This window comes from Cebus imitator, unplaced genomic scaffold (assembly GCF_001604975.1).
Source record: "Cebus imitator isolate Cc_AM_T3 unplaced genomic scaffold, Cebus_imitator-1.0 Scaffold91, whole genome shotgun sequence".
In the NCBI taxonomy this organism is placed as follows: Eukaryota; Metazoa; Chordata; class Mammalia; order Primates; family Cebidae; genus Cebus; species Cebus imitator.
The window spans coordinates 6,782,657-6,805,349 of NW_016107406.1; the positions used below are offsets into that span (position 1 = coordinate 6,782,657).

At 36.8% G+C, this 22,693-nt stretch overlaps 1 protein-coding gene across 2 annotated transcripts in view; it reads right to left on the reverse strand.

Moving 5' to 3' along the window:
• The window catches only part of FARSB (phenylalanyl-tRNA synthetase subunit beta), a 76,940-nt gene that overhangs the window by 46,519 nt on the left and 7,728 nt on the right, over positions 1 to 22,693 (reverse strand). The window contains exons 2-12 of one of the 2 annotated variants that reach the window (XM_017535309.2): positions 22,039 to 22,094; positions 18,761 to 18,915; positions 16,749 to 16,818; positions 15,725 to 15,840; positions 10,145 to 10,295; positions 9,271 to 9,379; positions 8,065 to 8,135; positions 6,288 to 6,349; positions 5,028 to 5,079; positions 1,014 to 1,075; positions 555 to 762 (exon numbers count right to left, since the gene is read on the reverse strand). In XM_017535309.2, coding sequence (XP_017390798.1) covers positions 555 to 762; positions 1,014 to 1,075; positions 5,028 to 5,079; positions 6,288 to 6,349; positions 8,065 to 8,135; positions 9,271 to 9,379; positions 10,145 to 10,295; positions 15,725 to 15,840; positions 16,749 to 16,818; positions 18,761 to 18,915; positions 22,039 to 22,094 — 1,112 coding nt within the window. The remainder of the gene's footprint in view (positions 1 to 554; positions 763 to 1,013; positions 1,076 to 5,027; positions 5,080 to 6,287; positions 6,350 to 8,064; positions 8,136 to 9,270; positions 9,380 to 10,144; positions 10,296 to 15,724; positions 15,841 to 16,748; positions 16,819 to 18,760; positions 18,916 to 22,038; positions 22,095 to 22,693) is intronic. The other variant, XM_017535312.1, reaches the window with a different exon arrangement.

Sequence of the window (22,693 nt, forward strand, 5' to 3'; positions counted from 1 at the left end):
AAAAAAAAAAAAAAGTATCCACTTTACTTCACCCCAATACAATTTCTTGACTTTTAAAAGGGAGATTTATACAGAACATGTCATTAAAAAAATGTTTTTAATAAAAATGTTTAAAAGATTAAAAGCCTTTTCACCCTTATTAATAACGTACTCCTAATGCCACCATTTCCCTACCAATATTACTTCCTACCTCCCCACTGCTCTGCCATCCCTCTGCTCCTACACAGATGTACAAACCATCCCCACTTCCACCTCTCCCACACACAGCTTCTGCCTTCAGGCCCAAGTTGAGAAAATGAATCCCTGAGTTAGAGATTCAACAAGGGCTCCAAACTCGAAACCTGTCTTTCTTCAAAGAACTAGGCATCACAGGTTTTCAGCTTACTCTAATCATCTGGGCATCTGTTTTGTATCCTCTCCATGGCAAATGCCTCTCATTGCAGAGCATGTCCAAATACTGCTTGATTCCTACGTTCTGTTTTCTCGAAGCTTTCCTGGCATTCAATAATCAGTTTCTAACAATAAGGAGTGTTTATTTAAGGGTACAATCTTACTTGATTAGCTATGGTGTATGTTTTCGGGAGAGTCATCTGAATGTTGTTATATCCATAAGCAATAGCTGCATCTTCTACAATATCACATGCATGGATAATGTCAGCTCTGGTTGGAGGGATTTCAATCTCAATCTGATTCCCATCACCTATGACTTCTGATTTTAAATACATCCTGGTCAGAAGTTTGGCAAGATTTTCTGGAGTTTCTCTGAAAAATGAATGAACAAACCATAAACTTCATTGGATTTTTTTTTAATGTTTACGTTTTGTTTTAAAATATGCTACTAGCTGAAATAGTAATCTTTCTTTGTGAGTTCTATCAGAAACCAGACATCTTAACTTCTGTTCTATCATTCCTTAACCAATTCTGAAGGATTGCAAAAAAAATTAGTCATATGTGTACTTTGTTCTTGAATTACCTCCAAAAGTAAATACGTAAATGAAGTTTTCAGAGCATACCTGATTCCCACTTTTTTGTTAATGAGGTCAGCTCTCACTATCTCCTTTCGGTAAGCTAGTTCCTTAAAGAGAAAGAGTTTAAAAAGTAAATCATTTCCCATCAGATACAGCTTTAGATTCTTTTCCATTAAATTAGTCATTACTGCAGTTCTATTACGTTCCAAAGAAACTGTCATTAGAACCACATATTGAAAATAAACTTGATGTTGCAAAAACAGTATTGTGAGGAATACATTTGCTACATTAGATCCATATATGAACATTCTAATTGCTAGACAATTTACTGCCTGGAAATATATAAAATGCCAAACATTTTTCCCTTTTAGATAGTCAATCTCCATTCCCCATAGTAAAACACTGCTGTGTTACATCATTCCAAAGATGTTTATAAATCCAGTGGAAGATTTTCAGTCTCATCCCATGCAAGCAGATGGATATGAGCAAGAAAGAATAATTCCAGTGTCACAATGTACTATCCATCATACTAAGTCTAAGAGCGTGATGAAGATACTCTTTTCTTACCATTTCCAGGTAGGGAAATACAATGATGCCCCAAGTCCTGGCTACCAACCTGCTCCAGAAGACAGCAGAGGTAGGAGCATCTAATGAATTTGGTACTCAGTCTCCTTCAAATACATAACTCTACCGTATTAGTGAGGGAAAATCCACACGCATAAAACCCAGGCTTTTCAATACCTTTGGAAATGTCCTTATGTCTTATCACTGAATCACTCTCAAAAGTATAAATGCCACTAGCAAAAAGGAAATTTAAAAACCTGTTTTGATTCAATTAAGGGCAATGATCCAGAGCCTTGCTACTCAAAATGCAGTCCTCAGAACAGAAGCACCAGCATCACCTGAGTGCTCGTGAGAAAGGCAGACTGCAGGTCTTATTTAATAGCTAGTGGCAGTGACACCAGAGCTATTGAAGCCCACCCAATCTGCATGTTTTCAAGATCTGTAGGGTTTGGAGGCACATGATGAAGATTGCCAAGTAATAAGTAAGTTTTCTGAACAGTTACTGCAAGCTAAATAGTTATTATGAGCTGAATAGTACAAGATTCATTTTTAAGATAATCTTACTTAATTTTCACAACAGATGCTATTAGTATTCTCATTTGACAGATAAGAAATTTGAATTTAGCTGAATAACTAGTTCCAGGTCACAACAATAGTAAGTGCCGAGTTCAAGTGGTGCTATATGCCCAATGCTTAGAAAATGATTATCAGATAATAAGCACTTGGCATATATATTTAATGAGTGAATGCATTCATGGAAGAAGTAACAAGGATTACAGGTGGTGGCTCATGCCTGTAATCCCAACACTTTGGGAGACAGAGACATGTGGATCACCTGAGGTCAGGAGTTTGAGACCAGCCTGGCCAATATAGCGAAACTCCATCTCTACTAAAAATACAAAAATTAGCTGGCTGTCGTGGCAAAACACTCACGTAGTACTCCTTCTCAAAGCCCACCATTTCAAACTTACAAAAGAGCTCTATATTACGAAGAAATGATTTTAAGGGATTATCCACATGAGGAGAAGAATGACCCAAATATTAAAATATATTTATCCTTTTATTTCCAATAATATATAATCACTTTTAGTAACACTTGGCAAGTCTTCATGTTAAAAAGAAAAAGAGGCCACGCATGGTGGCTCATGCCTGTAATCTCAGTACTTTGGGAGGTCGAGGCAGGCAGACCACAAGGTCAAGAGATCGAGACCATCCTGGCCAACATGGTGAAATCCCATCTCTACTAAAAATACAAAAAATTAGCTGGGCATGGTGGCACATGCCTGTAGTCCCAGCTATTCAGCAGGCTGAGGCAGAAGAATCACTTGAACCCGGTAGGTGTCGGTGGCAGTGGGCCGAGATTGCACCACTACACTCTAGCCTGGTGACAGAGCAAGACTCCGTCTCAAAAAAAAAAAAAAGAAAAAGAAAAAGAAATTTTTCTTAGACATTATTTTAAAACCATTTAAAAAGCTATTTCCAGCTAATCCTAATTGCTACCACCATTAACTGCAAAAATGGCCACAAATTTCTCCCCTCTCTGTATCCATGGCCTTGCAATGTGATACCGCCAATCTCCCAATCAGGAGATGGCATCTATTCTCCACCCCTCAAATCTAGCCAAATGACTGGCTTTGGCCAACAGAATAATGTTTGAAAAAGACCTGGGCACCGACCATGCTTGGAACCTCTTGCTGCTAGGAACCCTGCAACCAACCCACGTAAAAAAAGTCCAAGCTAGTCTGCTGGATGATGAGGGGTACGTCACTTGTTGACGCCACTGCCAGGAAGCAAAGGAGAATGAGGCCATCCCAGATCATCCAGTTGCTAGCCAACCAGTCAACTGACTACATATGGGTAAGCCCAGCAGAGATTAGCCAGATTTGCTCAGATCAGGAAAACCACTCTATTGACCAAGAGAATCATGGGATAAATGGTTGTTGTTTTAAGCCATTAAGTCTTGGGGGTAGTTTGTTAAATAACAAAAGCTAACTGATAACAGCTACTTAAATCCAGATCAACTTTTAAAAACTGATATTGCCCATATAATTTCAGTTATGCTTCATACAGTTACATGTTTCTTTTGAAGTATAATTAACGCTCTAGAATAAAATATGATGCTAAACGCGAATGTTTTCTGGAATAGGGAGGTTTTGATCTTAGCAGGTTTCATCTACTGTAAAAGCTATCTAAATAGTAGAAACTATCTCAGGTTGTGATAGACTTCATAAATAACAAGGGAATAGTGAAAGATTCAAAGGAGAAGAAAAAGCTCATCAAAGAATGGTCTCACTGAATGAGAACCACGAAGTGACTGTAATACTGTTATGTCTTAACACAGTCATCTTGGAGGGACAAAGCCCCCCAAGAAGGGGTTTAAATTTTTTACCAAGATCTTATGTCTTCACAATAACTGTGTGCTTACTACTAAATTAGTCTTATTAATACATTTGAAATTATTTATTAGCTACAGTGATGGCCTTCAGCAACTGTTAATTCAAGTGTGAACAGACTAATTACATTTGGAGGGCTGAGTAATCTTAAAAGGAGTGAGACAATAAATTATCCAGTTAATAAATTATATTGTTCTACAGCACTCTAGGGTGCTATAATATAATTAACAACAGTTTATTGTATATTTTCAAATGTAGAGGAGCAGACTATGAATGTTCCCAACACAAAAAAATAATAAATGTCTGAGATGATGGATATGCCAACCACCGTGGTTTGATCGTTACATATTTTATACATGTACTGAAATATCACACTGTACCCCACAAATATGTAAAATTTTTATGTGCCAATTAAAGAATAAAAACATTAAGAAAAAACTATTCAGTTAACTAGTTAATAAGATAATAAATCATAGGAATTATAATCACACAATGTTGTTGTATAATGTTGTGTGTTGACAGCTGGCGTACAACTGTCTGAATTTAGATTCTAGCTCTACTACTTTAAAATAATAAACAAGGTAGCCAGACTCAGTGGCCACCCAGCATTTTTTCGGGAGGCCAAGGCAGGCGGATCACCTGAAGTTGGGAATTCAAGACCAGTCTGACCAACATGGAGGAAACCCCGTCTCTACCAAAAATACAAAATTAGCCAGGTGTTGTTCCAGGCTCCTGTAATCCTGGCTACTTGGGAGGCTAAGGCAGGAGAATCACCCAAACCCAGGAGGCAGAGGTTGTGGTGAGCCGAGATCACACTATTGCACTCCAGCCTGGGCAACAAGAGTGAGACTCTGTCTCAAAAAAGGAAAAAAAAAGCAAGGTATTTGACATCTCAAGGTCTCAGGGTCTCCATCTGGAAAAAGCATAATAACAGCACCTACCCTCACAGGATTATCGTAAGGCTTAAATCCACGTAATGCACATAGTATAGTGCCTGGCACACAGGTGGGTAGGCAGGGGATGGGTAGACAGACAGAACATGAGTGCTCTATAGACATTATCATTAGTATTGTCATAATTATGAAGTTTCTTAAGCACTTACTGGAAAGGTATAGGATTTTCCATTAGGAAAAACCACCTCAGCAGCTTCGACCCTGAAAACAAAAGCCAGAAATAAAAAAACTTAAGAAAAAAATGTACCGTGATTATCAAATCTTTCATTTGGGCTACAACTACAGCCTCACCATATTCCATCTATCCCATTCCAACACCGTTTGGATTGATGTTGCTATATACAGTATTACTCTATCATTTCATCTCCTAGGCTTCCTATGTCCTTTTCAGGCACTACCTACTTGAAAGGTTTATTTTCCAGTACTGCAAAGCATGCATCCTATAGGGGCTCCTTGCCACTATTGATACCCACATTCTAGGCTTTACCAGGGCAGTGTATTATATGATAAAACTGACAGAGCCACTGAAATGAAAATCAATTGAAAAAAAACCTGATGCTGCCCATATAATTTCAATCATGCTTTCTACAGTTATATATTTATTTTCAATTATATTAATATTCTAGAATAAACTGTGATGCTAGTACTAAGGATCATATAGATTTGTTAAATAATTTTCTAAATTAAAAATACGCTTTGGAAAAAATACAGTAGCCTTACCGATACAGGATGCATGCTTTGCTCTTGTATACGCTTCTCTACCTCTGCTTAGCTGTTCTTCTGCTGTTCCTCCATTTATTTATTCTCAAATCTAATGATCCCCAAACACAGCTTAAATTTCATTGCCTCCATGAAGCCTTCTCAGATTGTATTAGCTGGCAGTAACTTGCCCTTATAAACAGCCAGAATATCACCAAAACTTTTTAAAGTACTTAACACTTATGACTGTCCAATGGTTATACACATGCCTTATCTTTCTGAATAGATTATATGTTCTAGTTATAGGAAACACATTTTTAATCTTTATATTTATTTGTTTATTCATTCATTTTTTTTTAGACAGTGTCTCCTTCTGTGACCCTGTCTGGAGTGCAGCAGCACAAACATAGCTCACAGCAGCCTCAAACTCTCAGATTCAAGCAATCCTCCTGCCTCAGTCTCCTCAATAGTTGGAACTACAGGAGCAAGCCACCAAACCCAGGTTAAGTTTTAATTTTTTGTAGACATAATGTCTTCCTGTGTTGCCCAGGCTGGTCTTGAACTCCTGAGCTCAAGCAATCTTCCCACCTCAGCCTCCCAAAGTGCTAAGATTATAGGTGTGAGCACCATGCCTGGCCTATCTTTATATTTGGCACAAGGCCTTGCCTTCAGAACAGTGGGCCATCAACAAAGGTGCTGGATGAACTTACGTAAATTGTTTCTCACAATATTCACTGAACATGGTGACAATAATATCAAGAACTATTTTTGCCTGCAAAGAAAAGAAAAACAAATATTATGGTAATCTATAAATATCTTCTCTTCACTCAGATGGAAATGAATTAATATTTAATATAATTGCATCCCCGAACATCTAATGGACCTTTACATACACATTTTAGGAAAGGAAGTGGAATGAAAACATGAGTAGGCTTACCCTTCAGGTGTTCTGCATTTATGCAGTTCTCTGACAGTTATAATCCATGACTGAGACAAATCATTTTGTTCCCCCACCCCCAACCTCAGGTTCACTGGGCTTCAACAGAGACAAATGGCTAATTACTGGAATAAATCTTATCACTCTCCCAAGTCTCTGAAGCCAGACTCCTTGAATCCTGGCTCAAGCACTTACTAGCAGCATGACATTGGACAAGCTGCTTTTCTTATCTGTTAAGTGGAGATAATGAAAGTTCCTATCTCGTTTGGTTATTACGAAGATTAAATACATTGGCATGTAGTAAAGGCCATATAGATTTGTTAAATAATTTTTCTTTCAAAAAAAATTCTTAAAATAAAATACAGTAACCTTACTGGGATATATGCTTTACTCTTATATATATATTTCACTCCTATATATACAGGCTTCAGGAAAGACATTCAAGGTCTGTAAATGCATGAATTAAATTTTTTGAAAAAATTTAATATTAGGCCGGGCATGGTGGCTCACGCCTGTAATCCTAGCACTTTGGGAGGTCAAGATGGGTGGATCATGAGGTCAGGAGTTAGAGAGACCAGCTTGACCAACATAGTGAAACCCCGTCTCTACTAAAAATACAAAAATTAGCTGGGCGTAGTTTCTCGTGCCTGTAATCCCAGCTACTCGGGAGGCTGAGGCAGAAGAATTACCTGTACCTGGGGGTGGAGGTTACAGTGAGCCAAGATCGTGCCACTGCACTCCAGTCTGGGCGACAGAGTGAGACTTCGTCTCAAAAAAAAAAAAAAATTAATAGTAAAAGCTGTATTACCCTGGCAATATATCTGAAGGCAAGGAGTACATAAAAGTTATAAATGAAATACATTACAGTGGCCTCTAATCATATAAGATGTACATGAATACCATTTATTCGACCTGTTTCTATACTCCAGTCTTCTCCTGCCATTTGAGTTTACCTTTCTTAATTTGTTTAACTGCCACCTCATTTAACATATGTAAAGAAGACAAGTCACAGAAAAAGCTTTCATGGCAATCCAATTCAATAGATGAAGTGACTAAAAGTGAGTGAAGAATTATATTCTAGATAATTTTTGTGCATAAACCATTTATCAATCTACTAAATAAAGCTTCTTCATAGCAAGTTCATTTTTTTTAAGATTTTACCAAGTACACAAAGGTACCAAATTACTCAGCATTTAAACTAAGTCAACTAAATAAACAATTTATATAGATCTTGCTACCGTACTCATTCCATTTTGTGTTTTATAGTTACGTATATGACAAACTCTCCCCCTAAGAGTTCTTTGAAGTAACGAAACATGTAACTCATAATTAAATTCCTGGCACTGGAAAGACATTCGGTGCTCACTAAACATTTGTCAAATTAATGAATGCACCATAACCAAAGTGTAGAATATCTATTTTTTAAAATTTCTAAAATATGTTCCCATCTACAAAATGCATATATTTTACATTTTAGACATTTAGTCTTGGTCCAGAAATAAAATCTATCCCATCTGATCATACAAAAATTGAATAAAAGTTTTATTTACCTTCGTAAAGTCAGTTCCAGTGCATTCAATAAAAACATTTCTAGTATTTACTGTTATTCTGGAATGATCCCCTGCAATGAACACAAAACAATAACTACACAATAACTAGTTTCAGAAATAGAAGTGCACTAAGCTCAACAAAACAGAAACTACATTTTAAACGTGAAACACATTAAAAACTAACACCTTAAAAGCAAAGGGATAAACAACTTTTATTTAAGCCCCCACTGCAAGTTGAAGAACGAAAATAAAATAATTAACAGGCCTTTACTGAACGCATACAGTGTGTCAAGTGCTATGCCAAGCACTTAACATGGGTTGTCTCCTCTAATCTTTACCACAACACCATGATGTAATTGCTGGCAAGAAACAAAGTTCAGAGAGATTAAACTACTTGACCATGATCACAAGCAGCAAGGCTAGAATTTGGGTCCAGGTCTGGTTAACTCTGGGGCTCATGTTTTTAACCGCTGTAACTACTAGAGTCCAAGATCTCGAGAAGAGGTTTCTCCTTTTCATAGCAAATCAGCTAAGCCTCCTTCTTGCCTCCAGAAAGGCAAACATCTATGGCTCAAACATCATTACGTTTTGTAAATACATTCAAATTGCCTCATAAAAATCGCTGTCAGAAAGGAATTAAGAGGGCAAAATTTAAATTAAAAGTTTTAGTTTAACTATAAAACTATAGGCAAGGCCAGACATGGCAGCTCATATCTATAACCCCAGGGCTTTGGGGGGCCAAGGTGGGAGAATCACTTGAGCCCAGGAGTTTAAGGTTGCAGTGAGCCATGACTGCACCACTACACTCCAGCCTGGGTGACAAAGCAAGAACCTGTCTCAAAAAAACAAAAAAGAGAAAAGAAAGAAAAAAAAACGGCATACATGACAGAGTTTGACTCTGAGTTTAACCTAGCGAATACTTGCTAAAACCGAAACATCAACTGCCTTTGGAGGAATTTAAGAGAACTCAAAGCCTAGCATCAGAAAATATTTATAAATGTATGAACATATTATAAATTTATAAGAATCACCAGTAAAATGTTGAATAAATGAATGAAAAGAATGGTTGGAATCTACAAAAGACCTGAGATACTCAGATCATGGGTTATTTGAATTTCATTCAGCCAAGTCTATTGAGAATTCTACAGAAATGCTGAAGATTAAAAGGAAACAGCAAAGATCTGTGATGCTTATGAAATAACTCACCATTGATGATGGGAGGCATTGAAAGAACAACACCATTGCTATCATAGATAACTGGATACAGGGGTTTGTTTTCAATGATATGTAAATACTGTTTAAGGTGATTGTCGGTCTGAAAACAAATCAAATAAAATTAGTTTTTTAAATTTCTATCACTATAGTTTGCATACTGACCTAATATTAAAAAAGAAGGGGAAAAGTCAGAAAAACATTAAAACAGTCCCAAATTAAAGAAAGTTCTGAATTTAAAAGATTTTCTAATATAAATTAATATTCCAATATTCAATGAGCACAATTGAGTCATTTCTCAAGACTGAAAACAGATTTGCACTGGTACGCCTGAATCATTTCAAAGGAAACATAAAACATGACAAAACTATTTACATAAATAGGAAGAAGTTACTTGCAAATCAGGGCAAGGATGACAGCTGCTTTTTCTAAATGACACCTATTTTTTATATTTGTTAAATATAATCCAAAGTGACTACTGAATTCATTTTTGCTGCTGGACTTTTAAATAATGGGAAGCAGTATTTATAACAGTATTCCCCACAAAAACACTAGCTAAGTCTTACTGTTCTTTATACTTGCATGAGTTTCAATTATATCCAAATATGAAGATTACAATGTGGTATGATCTACTTCAGTGGTTCTCAATCTCAGCAGTACACTGAAATCACATCAGAAGTTAAAAATGTAACATTAAATAAAAGAAAACTGTGTTCAGGTCCCAATCAAGATCAGATGAATCACTATCTCTAGGTTGGAGCCCAAACAATGCTATTTTTTAAAAGTATTTACTACATTTCCCTAGCTGCAAGGCTTGACTCTGATGGAAAAACATATAGGCTACTGCATAATCAGAAAGAGTACTTACCTTGTATATGTTCATCAGTTCACAGGCTGTATACTCCTTGGTCTTATTTAGAGGCTTGAATTTGATATCCGAAGGACGCTTTGCAGTATAAGTAAATGGGCCTGACAGAGTGTCCAAATCATGGGTACCAATAGCAACCAATGCTCTTTTCCTAATTGTTGAGAGGGTGCGGGAGAAGAAAGGAGAAAAGGAAAGGAAGAGAATGATAAAGATGTGAATATTCTAAAGCAGAAATTCTAAAGACAACATAAACATAGACTACATATATTTTGTAAATTATTTCAGATACTTTCCTGAAACAGCAAATTGCTACTACATGGCATCGTTAGTGGCATATCATGAACAAATTCTCACAACCATTAAGAGTACTGAGAAATCACAAAACTACTTGAAATACATGATTTCAGAAGCTGAAGAAAATTCCTTGCCATTATGTTTTCCCAAATACTGTTTCTAAGATATCTTCAAAGTTAGCATTTCCTTTACTTCTTGTAACCCATTTCTTCTTGATATATTCAACTAAACATGCTTTAATAAATTAGAATAAACTACCAAATTGTTGTGGGGTTTTTTTTTTTTTTTTTGGCTTTCCTATGTTTTCTTAAATTTTATCATATAGCTGCGTTACTTTAGTCACGGAAAAAAATTAATTTTAAGAGCTCTGAATAACAGTTCGAGTTTAATGTATAAGGAAAGTTCAAAAGGTATTCATTTCACTTGTTCTACAGTTTACCCACAAAAGATTTAAGGTAATTGTAGGAAATTACAGCAAGCTACAAAATTGAAGAGAAAGAAATAGAAGTAGGGATGTAAAACCAAGCCAGGAAATGTTAATTCTGAATTAGGATCTAAGGGCCTAAGTCTTACTAGGGAGGGTCACAAGTTTAGCTCTAAGCTTTCTAACAGTCAATTCGAAAAGAGAAACTTCGTAAAAATTCTTTAGTGCACAAAATGTATGTGCACTAAAATTAGTTTAATATTACATTTTGGTCAACTTCCAAGACTGCAGGACTGGTGAACTAGAACTTTAATAAATAGGGTTGAAGAGAATTGCTAACAGGCAAAAAGGAAGTGTTACTTTACTCAATTAGTCATATGCTTACAGAAGATAATAAACCCACAACTATCATAGAATAAAATATACATGGTTCAATAAACCTAGGTAAATTGATAATTGACAAATGCACAGGTAAGAAAGTCCATTTCCTTAGATATTAATATTGGTCCCTTAATCTTAAAACAGTACCTCAAAACATCACCAAAATTTCAACTTCAAATCAGCAACAAAAAAAATTAATTGCAAGCCAGGCACCCTCACACCTGTAATCTCAGCACTTTGGGAGGCTGAAGCAGGAGGATCATGAGGTCAGGAGTTCAAGACCAGCCTGGCCAAGATGGTGAAACACTGTCTCTACTAAAAGTGCAAAAATTAGCCAGGCGTGGTGGTGGGTGCCTGTAATCCCAGCTACCTGGGAGGCTGAGGCAGAGAGTTGCTTGAACCTGGGAAGTGGGGGTTGCAGTGAGCCGAGATGGTGCCACTGCACTCTAGCCTGTGCAACAGAACAAGACTCTGTCTCAAAAAAAAAAAACACACACACACACACACACAAAAACTTAATTCCAGATGAATCAAAGACTTAGCACTTTGAAAAGCAAAAGACAAACATACAGGCACACATACAAAAGACACCATAAAAATTATTCAAAGAAAATAGAGGCCAAGTGAGGTGGCTTACCCCTGTAATCTCAACACTTTGGGAGGCCAAGGCAGGAAGACTGCTTGAGCCCAAGAGATTAAGACCAGCCTGGGCAACATGGTGAGACCACATTTTCACAAAAAATTTAAAAATTAGCTGAGTGTGGTGGTATATACACCTGTGGTCTCAGTTACTTGGGAGGCTGAGGCAGGAAGATCACTTGGGCCAGGGAGGTCAAGGCTATAGTGAGCTATGATTGCACCACTGTAGGCCATCCAGTCTGGGCAACAGAGAGAGACCCTGTCTCAAAAAAATAAAATAAGAAAATATAGAAGAATATGCTTAAAATTGTAGAATAGGACACCACTTCTTAAGTAGGTCATAAAACCTAAAAGTCATACAGAAAGACTGATAACTATACCCAACTTACAGATCCAGAAGACACCCAACTCAAAAAGCACAGAAAAGGTTTACAACATATACAGGAAAAAGATTAACATTCCAAATACAGTAAGGTATGAAAAAACAAAAATATTCCGAAATCAAGATTTTATTTAACATAATGGTAAAGATTTCAAAGTCCTGCTATAAAAGAGCAGCAACTGAAAGGTAACAGAGCTAAGCAGAAAACTGAACCGCTGCTGAGTCTGAGTCTAGCTAAGTATTCAAGTCTTTGCCTCAAAGAACAAAAACCACTCTTCAGAGAAACATAGCAAAGTCAAGACTCTTTCCTAACATAATATTCTATAGTCATCAAAAGGCAATGGACATGAGAAGTAATATGGAACACGTGAGAAGTTCTATAGAACACAGTCCATAGGAACCAATGCTAAAATGCTCCAGATTCTGATACTGCCACACAGATTTCAAAGCTGCTACCAAAAAATGTTCAAGAATTATGGAAAAACATACACACAATAAATAGATGAGGAAATATCTGCAGAAAAGAAGAAACTTTAAAAAAAAAAAAAAGCAGTGGATTGCGAGAAGGTAAAATAACTGAAGTAAAAGACTCGCTAGGCACTTCAAGCCAACAGAGTAACAGGCTAGATTTACTCTTGCCTGAAACAACTAAAGAGCAAAATATACGGAACAATAGTTTTCATGGCACCTAACAGTAGGCAATGTAGGGCAGCAATCCCTGAGACACAGGAAACAAGTGAGGCGAGCCCTGACTATAGGGCAGGAAAGGGGGCCCAGCGGAGCCCAGGAGACTTGCTGAGAGCAAGAGACACAGCTGAGAGTTTGGGGAGGTCAAGGCGGGCAGAGTCCCGGAGAAAAACAGAGAGGTACACAGAGAGAGAACTCTGGAGATATGCAGAGGGGCCCACTTAAGTACTGGTGAGATGAGTACTGATCAGAACATGCAGCTGAGAAAACTACCCAGGCCAGGAAAGAATTATCCAAGAGAATTAGAGGAAACAGTGCTCCATGCTCACAGACTAAAACTTCATTGCTCAAGTAGCAGTGGATACAGTAGGTAAAAGGGTCTTGCCTCAGCAGTAGGGGCTAATTAGCCAAAGAAAGAGCTTCAATAAAAATAAAGGAAAAAATAAGAGAAGGATCAATGAAACCAAAAGTTCATTCTTTGAAAGATCAATACAAATAGCCAAGCATGGTGGTTTAGGCCTATAACCCCAGCACTTTGGGAGGCTGAGACAGGAGGATCACTTAAAGCCAGGAGTTCAAGGTCAGCCTGGACAATCAAGCAAGACCCCTGTCTCTACAAAAAATTTAAAAATTAGCCAGGTGTAGTGGCTCATGCTTGTAGTTCCAGCTACTTAGGAGGCTGAGGCGGGAGGATCCCTTGAGCACAGGAGTTTTTTTTTTTTTTTTTTTTTTTTTTAATGGGGGGTTTTTTTTTTTTTTTTTTTTTTTTGAGACGGAGTTTCGCTCTTGTTACCCAGGCTGGAGTGCAATGGCGCGATCTCGGCTCACCGCAACCTCCGCCTCCTGGGTTCAGGCAATTCTCCTGCCTCAGCCTCCTGAGTAGCTGGGATTACAGGCACACGCCACCATGCCCAGCTAATTTTTTTGTAGTTTTAGTAGAGATGGGGTTTCACCATGTTGACCAGGGTGGTCTCGATCTCTTGACCCCGTGATCCACCGGCCTCAGCCTCCCAAAGTGCTGGGATTACAGGCTTGAGCCACTGCGCCCGGCGAGCACAGGAGTTTTGAGGTTACAATGAGATGATCATGCCACTGGACTCCAGCCTGGGCAACACAGCAAAATCCTTCCTCAAAACAAACAAACAAAAAGATCAATAAAGCTGATAAACCTCTAGCCACACTGCTCAAAGGAAAAAAAGAGAGAAGACAGAGGAATGAGAGAGGTGACATCACTACAGATACCACAGATATTAAAAGAATAACAAGGAAACATTATGAACAACTTTATCTCAATAAATTTAATAACTTAGACCATATGGATATATTCATTGAAACACGTAAACTTCCAAAGCTTATTAAAGAGGTTAATTAGGATTTACTCACAGAAAAGAACTCTGGCATACCAAAGTATTAGGATGGGTTCAATTCTTCCCCTTAGAAAAAGCTCATGATTTCCAGAAATACCAAATAAAACAGAGCTTAAAGTTAAGTAAGAAAATGTTTGTTTAGATTAAAAGAGCTCCTTAAAATAAATAGTTAATAGAGCCAGAGTAGATAATCTAGCTCAACTACTTAAGTTATACCTATACTTGTTGGAAATCTTGTATATTGCTCTAATTTTGAAATTATACTTAAATTGTTATTGCTTTGCTTAATAATGACATATTAGCAAGCTGACATATAAACTCTTTTTATATAAAAGAACTGGGAATAAACATTATTTGGAATCTGAAAAAAATGTTGCTTCTGCCATATGCACAAACATGTTTCAGGAAAAAAAAGCCTCATAAGCTTAAGCATATGTGCGATTTAAATTTTTCAGTGTTTTTCACTATAGCAGAAAATGTCTATGGTTCTCCTCTATCCTCTCTCTAGACCATTCCATACACATAAGCTCCTCCTATGTCTATTACCAAACTACGATTATTAACAAATAACTGTGGCAGCTCGCACACAAAAATAAATAAACAAAAAGTCTTTTTTCTATTTTTATTTGAGACATATATAACTATCAATCATACCTTTGGATCAACATGCAGTAACTTACATTGATCTATTTCAGGACCAACACAAATAAGCTTAATATGCTAGCTAAAGTCTGAGGTTTCTCATCAGTAAGTATACAGTTTCCATTAGGATTTTGAAATACTTAAATTAGTTCAAGGATTCCCATTGTTACCTTCACTGACCTTCAGGAGTTCAGGAATTATATAGGTTTGAAGATCATTGCCTTAAAGGGAGCTGTGCAGGAAATTATGCATAGTAATGTAAAGAACGAATAAGTAAAATTTAGTCACTTAAACTCAAGTTTTATCTGTCAATTTATAATTATTTTCACTCAAAAAGTGAGAATAAGCCAAAATTTTATTTCCATTTTAAAAACGATGTATCATACTTCATTCCCGTGGTTTTATACTTGGTAGTATAATTGACTGCTGATCTGAACCAAAAAAAAAACAACAAAAAGCAGGGAAGTCTCTAGGTCTAGATAATTCTTCTCCTATGCAGTATTCAAAACAGACCTCCTGTTTCTCCATGCATGTACCATTTACAAGCAGTAACAAGTATCTAGTAAAGCAAAGTTAAATTCTCATAATCTGTCAGATTCTATTAATTTAGAAATGCTTTGTAAAAATTCTGCAGAGGAAGAAAGGAAGGAGAGACAGAAAGAGGGCAGAAGTGGCAAGAGAGAAGAGGGAGAGGGGTCAGGATGGAAAGGAGATGGGGACAGGGAAAGGGGAAGGCAAGGAAGAAAGAAGATACAGCCACAAACCTGCAAATATTCTGATGTAATTTCTCCTGAAGTTCGATGAAGCTGTCATATCGATCTTTAGTAAACTTGATATTTTGGAGAACTGCTGCTACCGCAAAAGGACGTATCTTAGCTGTCTGAAATTCATAATATCATTAGAGGTAGCAAACAGTAAGGCTTTTCTTTGTAATATCTTATAATAAAAGGCATCTGCACTCTTGCCACTGGCATACATTTTCATTCAAACAAGTATACATTAATTATTCAATTGACAAGCAATAAAATGGTAAGCAAGAAACGATGTCACTGTCTTCACAGAATTTATATTTCAGTAAGATTTCTGAAAATGTATTAAATAATTGAGAAAAAGTTTGGTCTTAATTCATATTTTTACCAAAATATCCCCTCTGAAAAGTTTAAAATCTTTTAAAATTTCATTAATGTTCTACAATTTAAACAATTATATCTCAAATGTGTTTTAAATATGCATTTAATATTATTATTCAAAATTATTTGTGGAAAGCAGCGGCTTTGCTCGTTATCATTCCTAGGTTAAAAAATTTTTTTAAGAGCTAGGGGCTAAGTATATACTCATTTTAGCAAATGATCAAAGAATATCACATTTTTTAGAAGCGTAAGCTTTGGGCCAGGCACAGTGGCTCACACCTGTAATCCCGGCAGTGTAGGAGGCTGCAGGGGAACAATCGTTTGAGTTCAGGAATTTGAGACCAGCCTGGGCAACATGGTGAAACCCCATTTTTAAAAAATACAAAAAATTAGCCAGGTATGGTGGCGTGTGCCTGTCCTCCCAACTACTCAGGAGGCTGAGATGAAAGGATCACTTGAGCCTGGGAAGATGTTGCAGTGAGCCAAGATTGCACCACTGCACTACTGCCTGGGCAACAGAGCCAGACTCTGTCTACAAAAAAAAAANAAAAAAAAAAAAAAAAAAAAAAGTAAGCTTTATTTCTTTTTCCTCCCCACCTTATACAAACATGTATAAAAAAAACTGTTTTTAAGAAAAATAAGAATTTATCCTTATTACCTCTTCTGTGATAATCAATTTCTGGATTTTTCCATCAGGCATTACCCGTTTATACACCGGAGGCTTTATCCTAAAATAATATTAAAATAAATTTACTCATAATTAATCAAGACATTATATAATTAATTATATAAACATTACATACTATGCTATGTAGAGGAAGTATACAAAATGAATTAGGACAATGGGCTGAGTTACAGCAAGTCAAATTTTGGCTGAAAACGAGGAAAAAAAGAAAAAAACTAACAACATTTTTAACATCTAAAGTTGTCCAAAAAGACATAAGATGCCTCATAGTCATGTATTTCCTATCACTAGCATTCCAGCAGAGGCTACAAAACTGTTAACTGAGCAATTGTTTAAGAAGCATTTCAACATCAGCTGAGGGACTGGATTAACTTTTAAGTTAACATAGTTATTCTAACTATGAGATTCTGAGCTTCTAGGAAAAAAACAGAGCTTATGGAAAATACAGATTCCCTGGTTCCATCTGGACCTACTGAATCAAAAAAGTGAAGACAAAGGTTTGGTAAATGGTGCATTCTGAAGGCATCTCTAGGGAGCTCTTATCATAGTGAGAAATTGGAAATTACTGTTTTAAGGCAATGCTTCTCAAATTTCAATGTGCTTACAATCAACTGGGGAGTTTGTTAAACCACAGATTCTGACTTAATAGGTGGTGGGTGGCAACAAAGACTGCATTTCTAGTTAGTTCTCAGGTGATTCAGATGCTGCTGATCCATGGACTCACTTTAAGTGGAAAAGGTTTTATGCTGCTTTCCTAATTGGGTCTGACCATAAAAATCACAAGGTGACTGTTAAAAATACAGATTCTCATTGGGCAGGTTTGGGAAACGACCTCTTAGGAGTTATCCTTGATCCTAAAATAAAGCATCTGTTGTCCTGCAGGAAACCAACTGGGTCAACTCCACATTTTAACCATCTTTAACCTAATGTCTAATTACCATCATTTCACCAATAACCGTCACTCTCCTAAAGCCAATAGCCATCACTCACCTAAAGCCACACAATTTCAGAATCTAACCCATCAGTTAGAACTCATTCTTTTGCAGCTGACCAGGTAGCACAGAAGTAATCAAAAACAATTAATTTTGATAGCTGTTATTTTTTTTTTTTACTTTATATATTCATTACCCTCTATCTCTTTTTTTTTGAAGGTGGAATCTCCCTCTGTTGCCCAGGCTGGAGTGCAGTGACGGAAATCTCAACTCACTGCAACCTCCATTTCCCAGGTTCAAGCGATTCTCATGCCTCAGGCTCCTGATTAGCTCGGACTACAGGTACATGCCACTATGCCTGACTAACTTCTATTTTTAGTAGAGGCAGGGTTTCACCATGCTGGCCAGGCTGGTCTTGAACTCCTGACCTCAAATGACCAACCAGCCTCAGCCTCCCGAAGTGCTGGGATTACGGGCTTGAGCCACCACGTCCAGCCCCTCTATCTTTATTAAACGAGAAGCTGGAAGGGGCCTTATAAATCTGCTTCATTACAGATTAGGAAATTGAAACGAGAGAGCCCAACTAACTTGCTCGATATCACGGAGCTGTCATAAGATCTTTGGTTTTCCAGTTAGGGGCTTCACTCCTGAGCTTCCTCAGAACTCATAAATTAAGGGGATTGCTATCTCTCCTTTTCCTCTCAACCTTTTTAACACATCAAGTGAACTACGCATTCCAATTAGATCACTGATCTAATTTATTGAGAAATCACACAAACATGCTAAAGAATTTTTTAAGAAGCCGTAAAAGCATTAACCACCAGTTTTAAAATATGCTCCCAAAAAATGGATAGCTATGTCTCAAATTTTCACGGAAATTTTCAAATGGCTACAAGCTACATGAATCTTATCCTCAAGTCAACCCTCTATTGAGAGCTAAAGCTGTGTGCCTGTACAAGCTTTTTCCTAGAAATGTAAACGTGGCTGCTGATAATGACAAGGAAAAAAAGAAAATCCAACTTAGCAAAGTCTTTAAGGAACACATTTCCATACCTTTCTTTGAAGACCTGAAGTCCTCGAACCAATCCCTCCAGACACAGGAGATCATATCTATTGGCAGGGACGTCAATTTTGTAAAGAACAACATCAGAGGCTCCCGCTGCCTTTACACTACCTTGTTCTTTACTTATTATTTCCTTCTCGGACGTCTAAAACAAGCCAAAAAGTAATGATAAAATTAAATAAACTCTTTTTAAAAGTAAAAGTTGTCAGCCCTATAAAGCAGTAACTACATTATACGTATTTTCTGCAACAAGAACACGGGATTATTATATCCATGACAAAAACTACATGAAAATATTAAGTGTTATAATCATAGAAGTCAGAAAAATACTTCAACTTTAACTGAGTTCGGATACCTGGCATCCTCAGTCACCCCAGAACAGCACAAATCCATCTAAACAAGGGTCAGCAAGCAATGGCTCCCTGGCCAATTCATACCTGATACTTGTTTTTGTAAATAAAGATTTACTGGAACACAGACAGATCCATTCATTGCTACTTATAAACTGCAACAGCTGAGTTGTAACAGAGACTACAGAATCTACAAAGCCTAAAATATTTACTATCTGGCCTTTTACAGAAAAGCTTTTCCCATCTCAACCTAAAAGAAAATGAAAACACCACCAAGACCATAAAGTAACAACAACAAAAGTGTCAAAGGGGGAAAAGAAATATAATTCACTAAGTAAAAGAAACACAACTTCTTATATGATGACTCTAAAACCTAAATCCTGTGGGCACCCAAGAACACATGAGAATGTCAGGGGCAATATAAAAACAGAAGACATTCAGAGACAATCAGAAACTGGTGAAAATTAGAAGGGATAATAGGTACAATGGGAAGCAAACTAGTGATGGTAAAGGGATACTGCAGCAGAATGAAGGCAACCAAGAGGGAGGTGACAGAAGAACCACCACCAGAATCATGTTTAAGGCAGAGGCAGAGTCCAGAATATCTCAACCACTACACTATAGCAGAGTAACAGATTTTCCTAAACATAACCACTGCAGAAAAGTTACATTCTATCACTTACGTTTACTAAAGTAGGGAAATGTAAATATATTTCAGAAACTTTCATTCAAAATGCTTAAGAGCTGTATTCCAATTGTAAATGTTACCCTCTAATTATCTGGAAACTCCACTTAACCAGAATTCCTACTATTTCCACCAACAACAACCTGCTAAAAATGGATTTCTATCAAAATATGTAATGATTTTTGTTTTACATGATGCCCTCCCACTGCCATAAGGTAAGTAGGTCAAATTCTTGCCCAAATTAATAATTACATCCACATTTGCACAGTGTGCAGAGGAATTCACTTCTGGCCACTGAGTATTATGTGTCAAGGTCCCACCCGAGGAACCACAGGACTCTATGCAATGCTGAGCTGTGCACGGTGCTGCTGGGCTCCAGAAAACATCTACCTTGGGCATCTCAAACTCAGGAGACAAATTTTTAAAATTAGGGAAAATGGAAAAGAAGAGAATGAAGAGGAGGAGAAGGAGAAAGAGGGAGAAAAGAGAAGGGGATGGAGAAAGGCAAAAAAAGAGGAGGAAGAATTTGAGTTTAAACAACGTTCAATCAATGGGGTCAATAAAATTACTGTTTTTAGTGAAGAAAGCTGAGTCACCTCACGGGAGATGGCAGATCTCAGGAGGGACCTAAACACAGGGAAGATAATATAATAACCAGAGCAAAAAAGGCATCTGCATTCATTTTTCAGCAGTATCCCCTTATTCAGAGGAGACATGTATCAAGCTCCCCAGCGGATGCCTGAAACCTGGCATAGGTTAAACCTTAAGTATGGACTAAACCTTAAATATGCCTTGTTTCTTCCTATACATACATACCTGTGAAAAAGTTTCATTTACAAATTAGGCACAGTGAGAGATTTGTTAATAATAAAATAGAACAATTATAATAATATACTATAATAAGAGTTATATGAATGTAGTCTCTGTCTCAGAATTTCTTATTGTGCTATATTCACCTATTTTCAAACCACAGTTTGCTGCAGGTAACTAAAACTGTGGAAACAAAAATACTGTGGATAAGGAGGAACTACTGTAAAAAAAAAAAAAAAAAAAAAAAAAAAAAAAAAAAAAAAAAAAAAAAAAAAAAAAAAAAAAAAAAAAAAAAAAAAAAAAAAAAAAAAAAAAAAAAAAAAAAAAAACAAGACCCAGGAAAAAAAAAAAAAAAAAACCGTAAAGATCATATAATCCAAACCCCTGATTTCACAAATGAAAAGGAGGCCCAGGAGACTAGTCTGGACTTTAAGATCCAGACAGGCAAAGTAACTGTCTTTGTTACAAAGCTAGTAAATGTTAGAACTAGAATTCAAATTACCTAATATCCAGTCCAGTACTCTTAGATATCACATAACCTCAAATATAATTGAGGTGTAGCAAAATTACTAATAGCAACTTACAAACTACAGAAATCTCAGCCAATTTCTCAAGTATACAAATATTAATTAGCATCAAGATGATCTTTCCGTAACATTAGTAAGGCAGCAGGAAAAATAAGGTAAGACAATGTACAGCTTTTTAGCCTGAAGATTTTTTAACTTCACACCTAAGATAGTGTTGTGAAAACACTGAACAGGTGAAGAAACAGAAGACTTAGGACAAAAAAAAATACTAACTACCAGAAAAGTATTGTTTAAATTAAAGTATAATGTCTTTAATAGATAATTATCAACAATATTAAAATGTATAGCCCAGACTTGATTTTTAAAAAATATTTTAATCACTACACCATCAAAAGTCAAAGAAAATGTTTCATCATTTTTATAAGCTAGTCTTCAAAAATTATGAGCTCGTTTTACAAGATCAATGAATATAGTAATGTATTAATATTGGTTAAAGAGGAACAGAGGAAGGAGGGGGCGCTGGAGGTGAAGGAGACAGTGCATCTCTGGTTGAAGCAACATTTCTACTGCCTCTTGGTCCCTTTCTGTGATGAATTTGCCAAAGGAGGGGGCTTACTTTCATACTGGAGTTATCTAACATATTCTATCCATTTCCACAGCATGAGCCTGATAACATAGTGATTATAGACAGAATAAGGCATGAAATCCTTTTGAGATTTTAGTCAAGGCAACAAACAGAACTAGAGCTTAGCCCTCAGAACAAAGAAATCATCATGGCCCACAAATTTTACCATCTTAGTCTAACTATAAGGTAACAAAGATGAAATATAGTAGACCCCTGAAAAATAAGCTTATGCACACAATCGTTGAAAAATAGACAAATATCCAATACATACAATTTCATCAAGTTCCAGACCAAATTCAAAACATAGTTCATCAAATTCTTCGTTAGCTAGGAAAATAAAAAAGGAGATGGTTAATTTTACTCTGCTCAGCATAAGTGACAACTACATACAAACTGCATTTTCCTCTTATTATTTCTAATTCCCTTACACCAACCATACCACTAAATACCAGGTATCACATAACATCATTTAAAAACAAAAAGGCCAGGAGCAGTGGCTGACATGCGCGGTGGCTCACGCCTGTAATCCCACCACCTTGGGAGGCCAAGGTGGGTGGAGTTTGAAATCAGCTTGGCCAACACGGTGAAACCCCATCTCTACTAAAAATACAAAATTAGCCAGGCCTGGTGGTACATGCCTGTAATCCCAGCTACTTGGAAGGCTGAGGCAGGAGAATTGCTTGAACCTAGGAGGCGGAGGTTGGAATAAGCTGAGATCATGCCATTGCACTCCAGCCTGGGCGACAAAAGTGAAACTCCGGCCCAGTGAATAAATAAATTAAATAAATAAATAAAAGCTGGGCGATAAAAAAAGAAAAAACTATTAAAGGCTTAATTAATCTACACTAATATCGACTGTAGTTTAGGTTACCTGCACTGGGAAGTTTGCAAGTATATAGAAAAAAAAAAAAAAAAAAAAAAAAAAA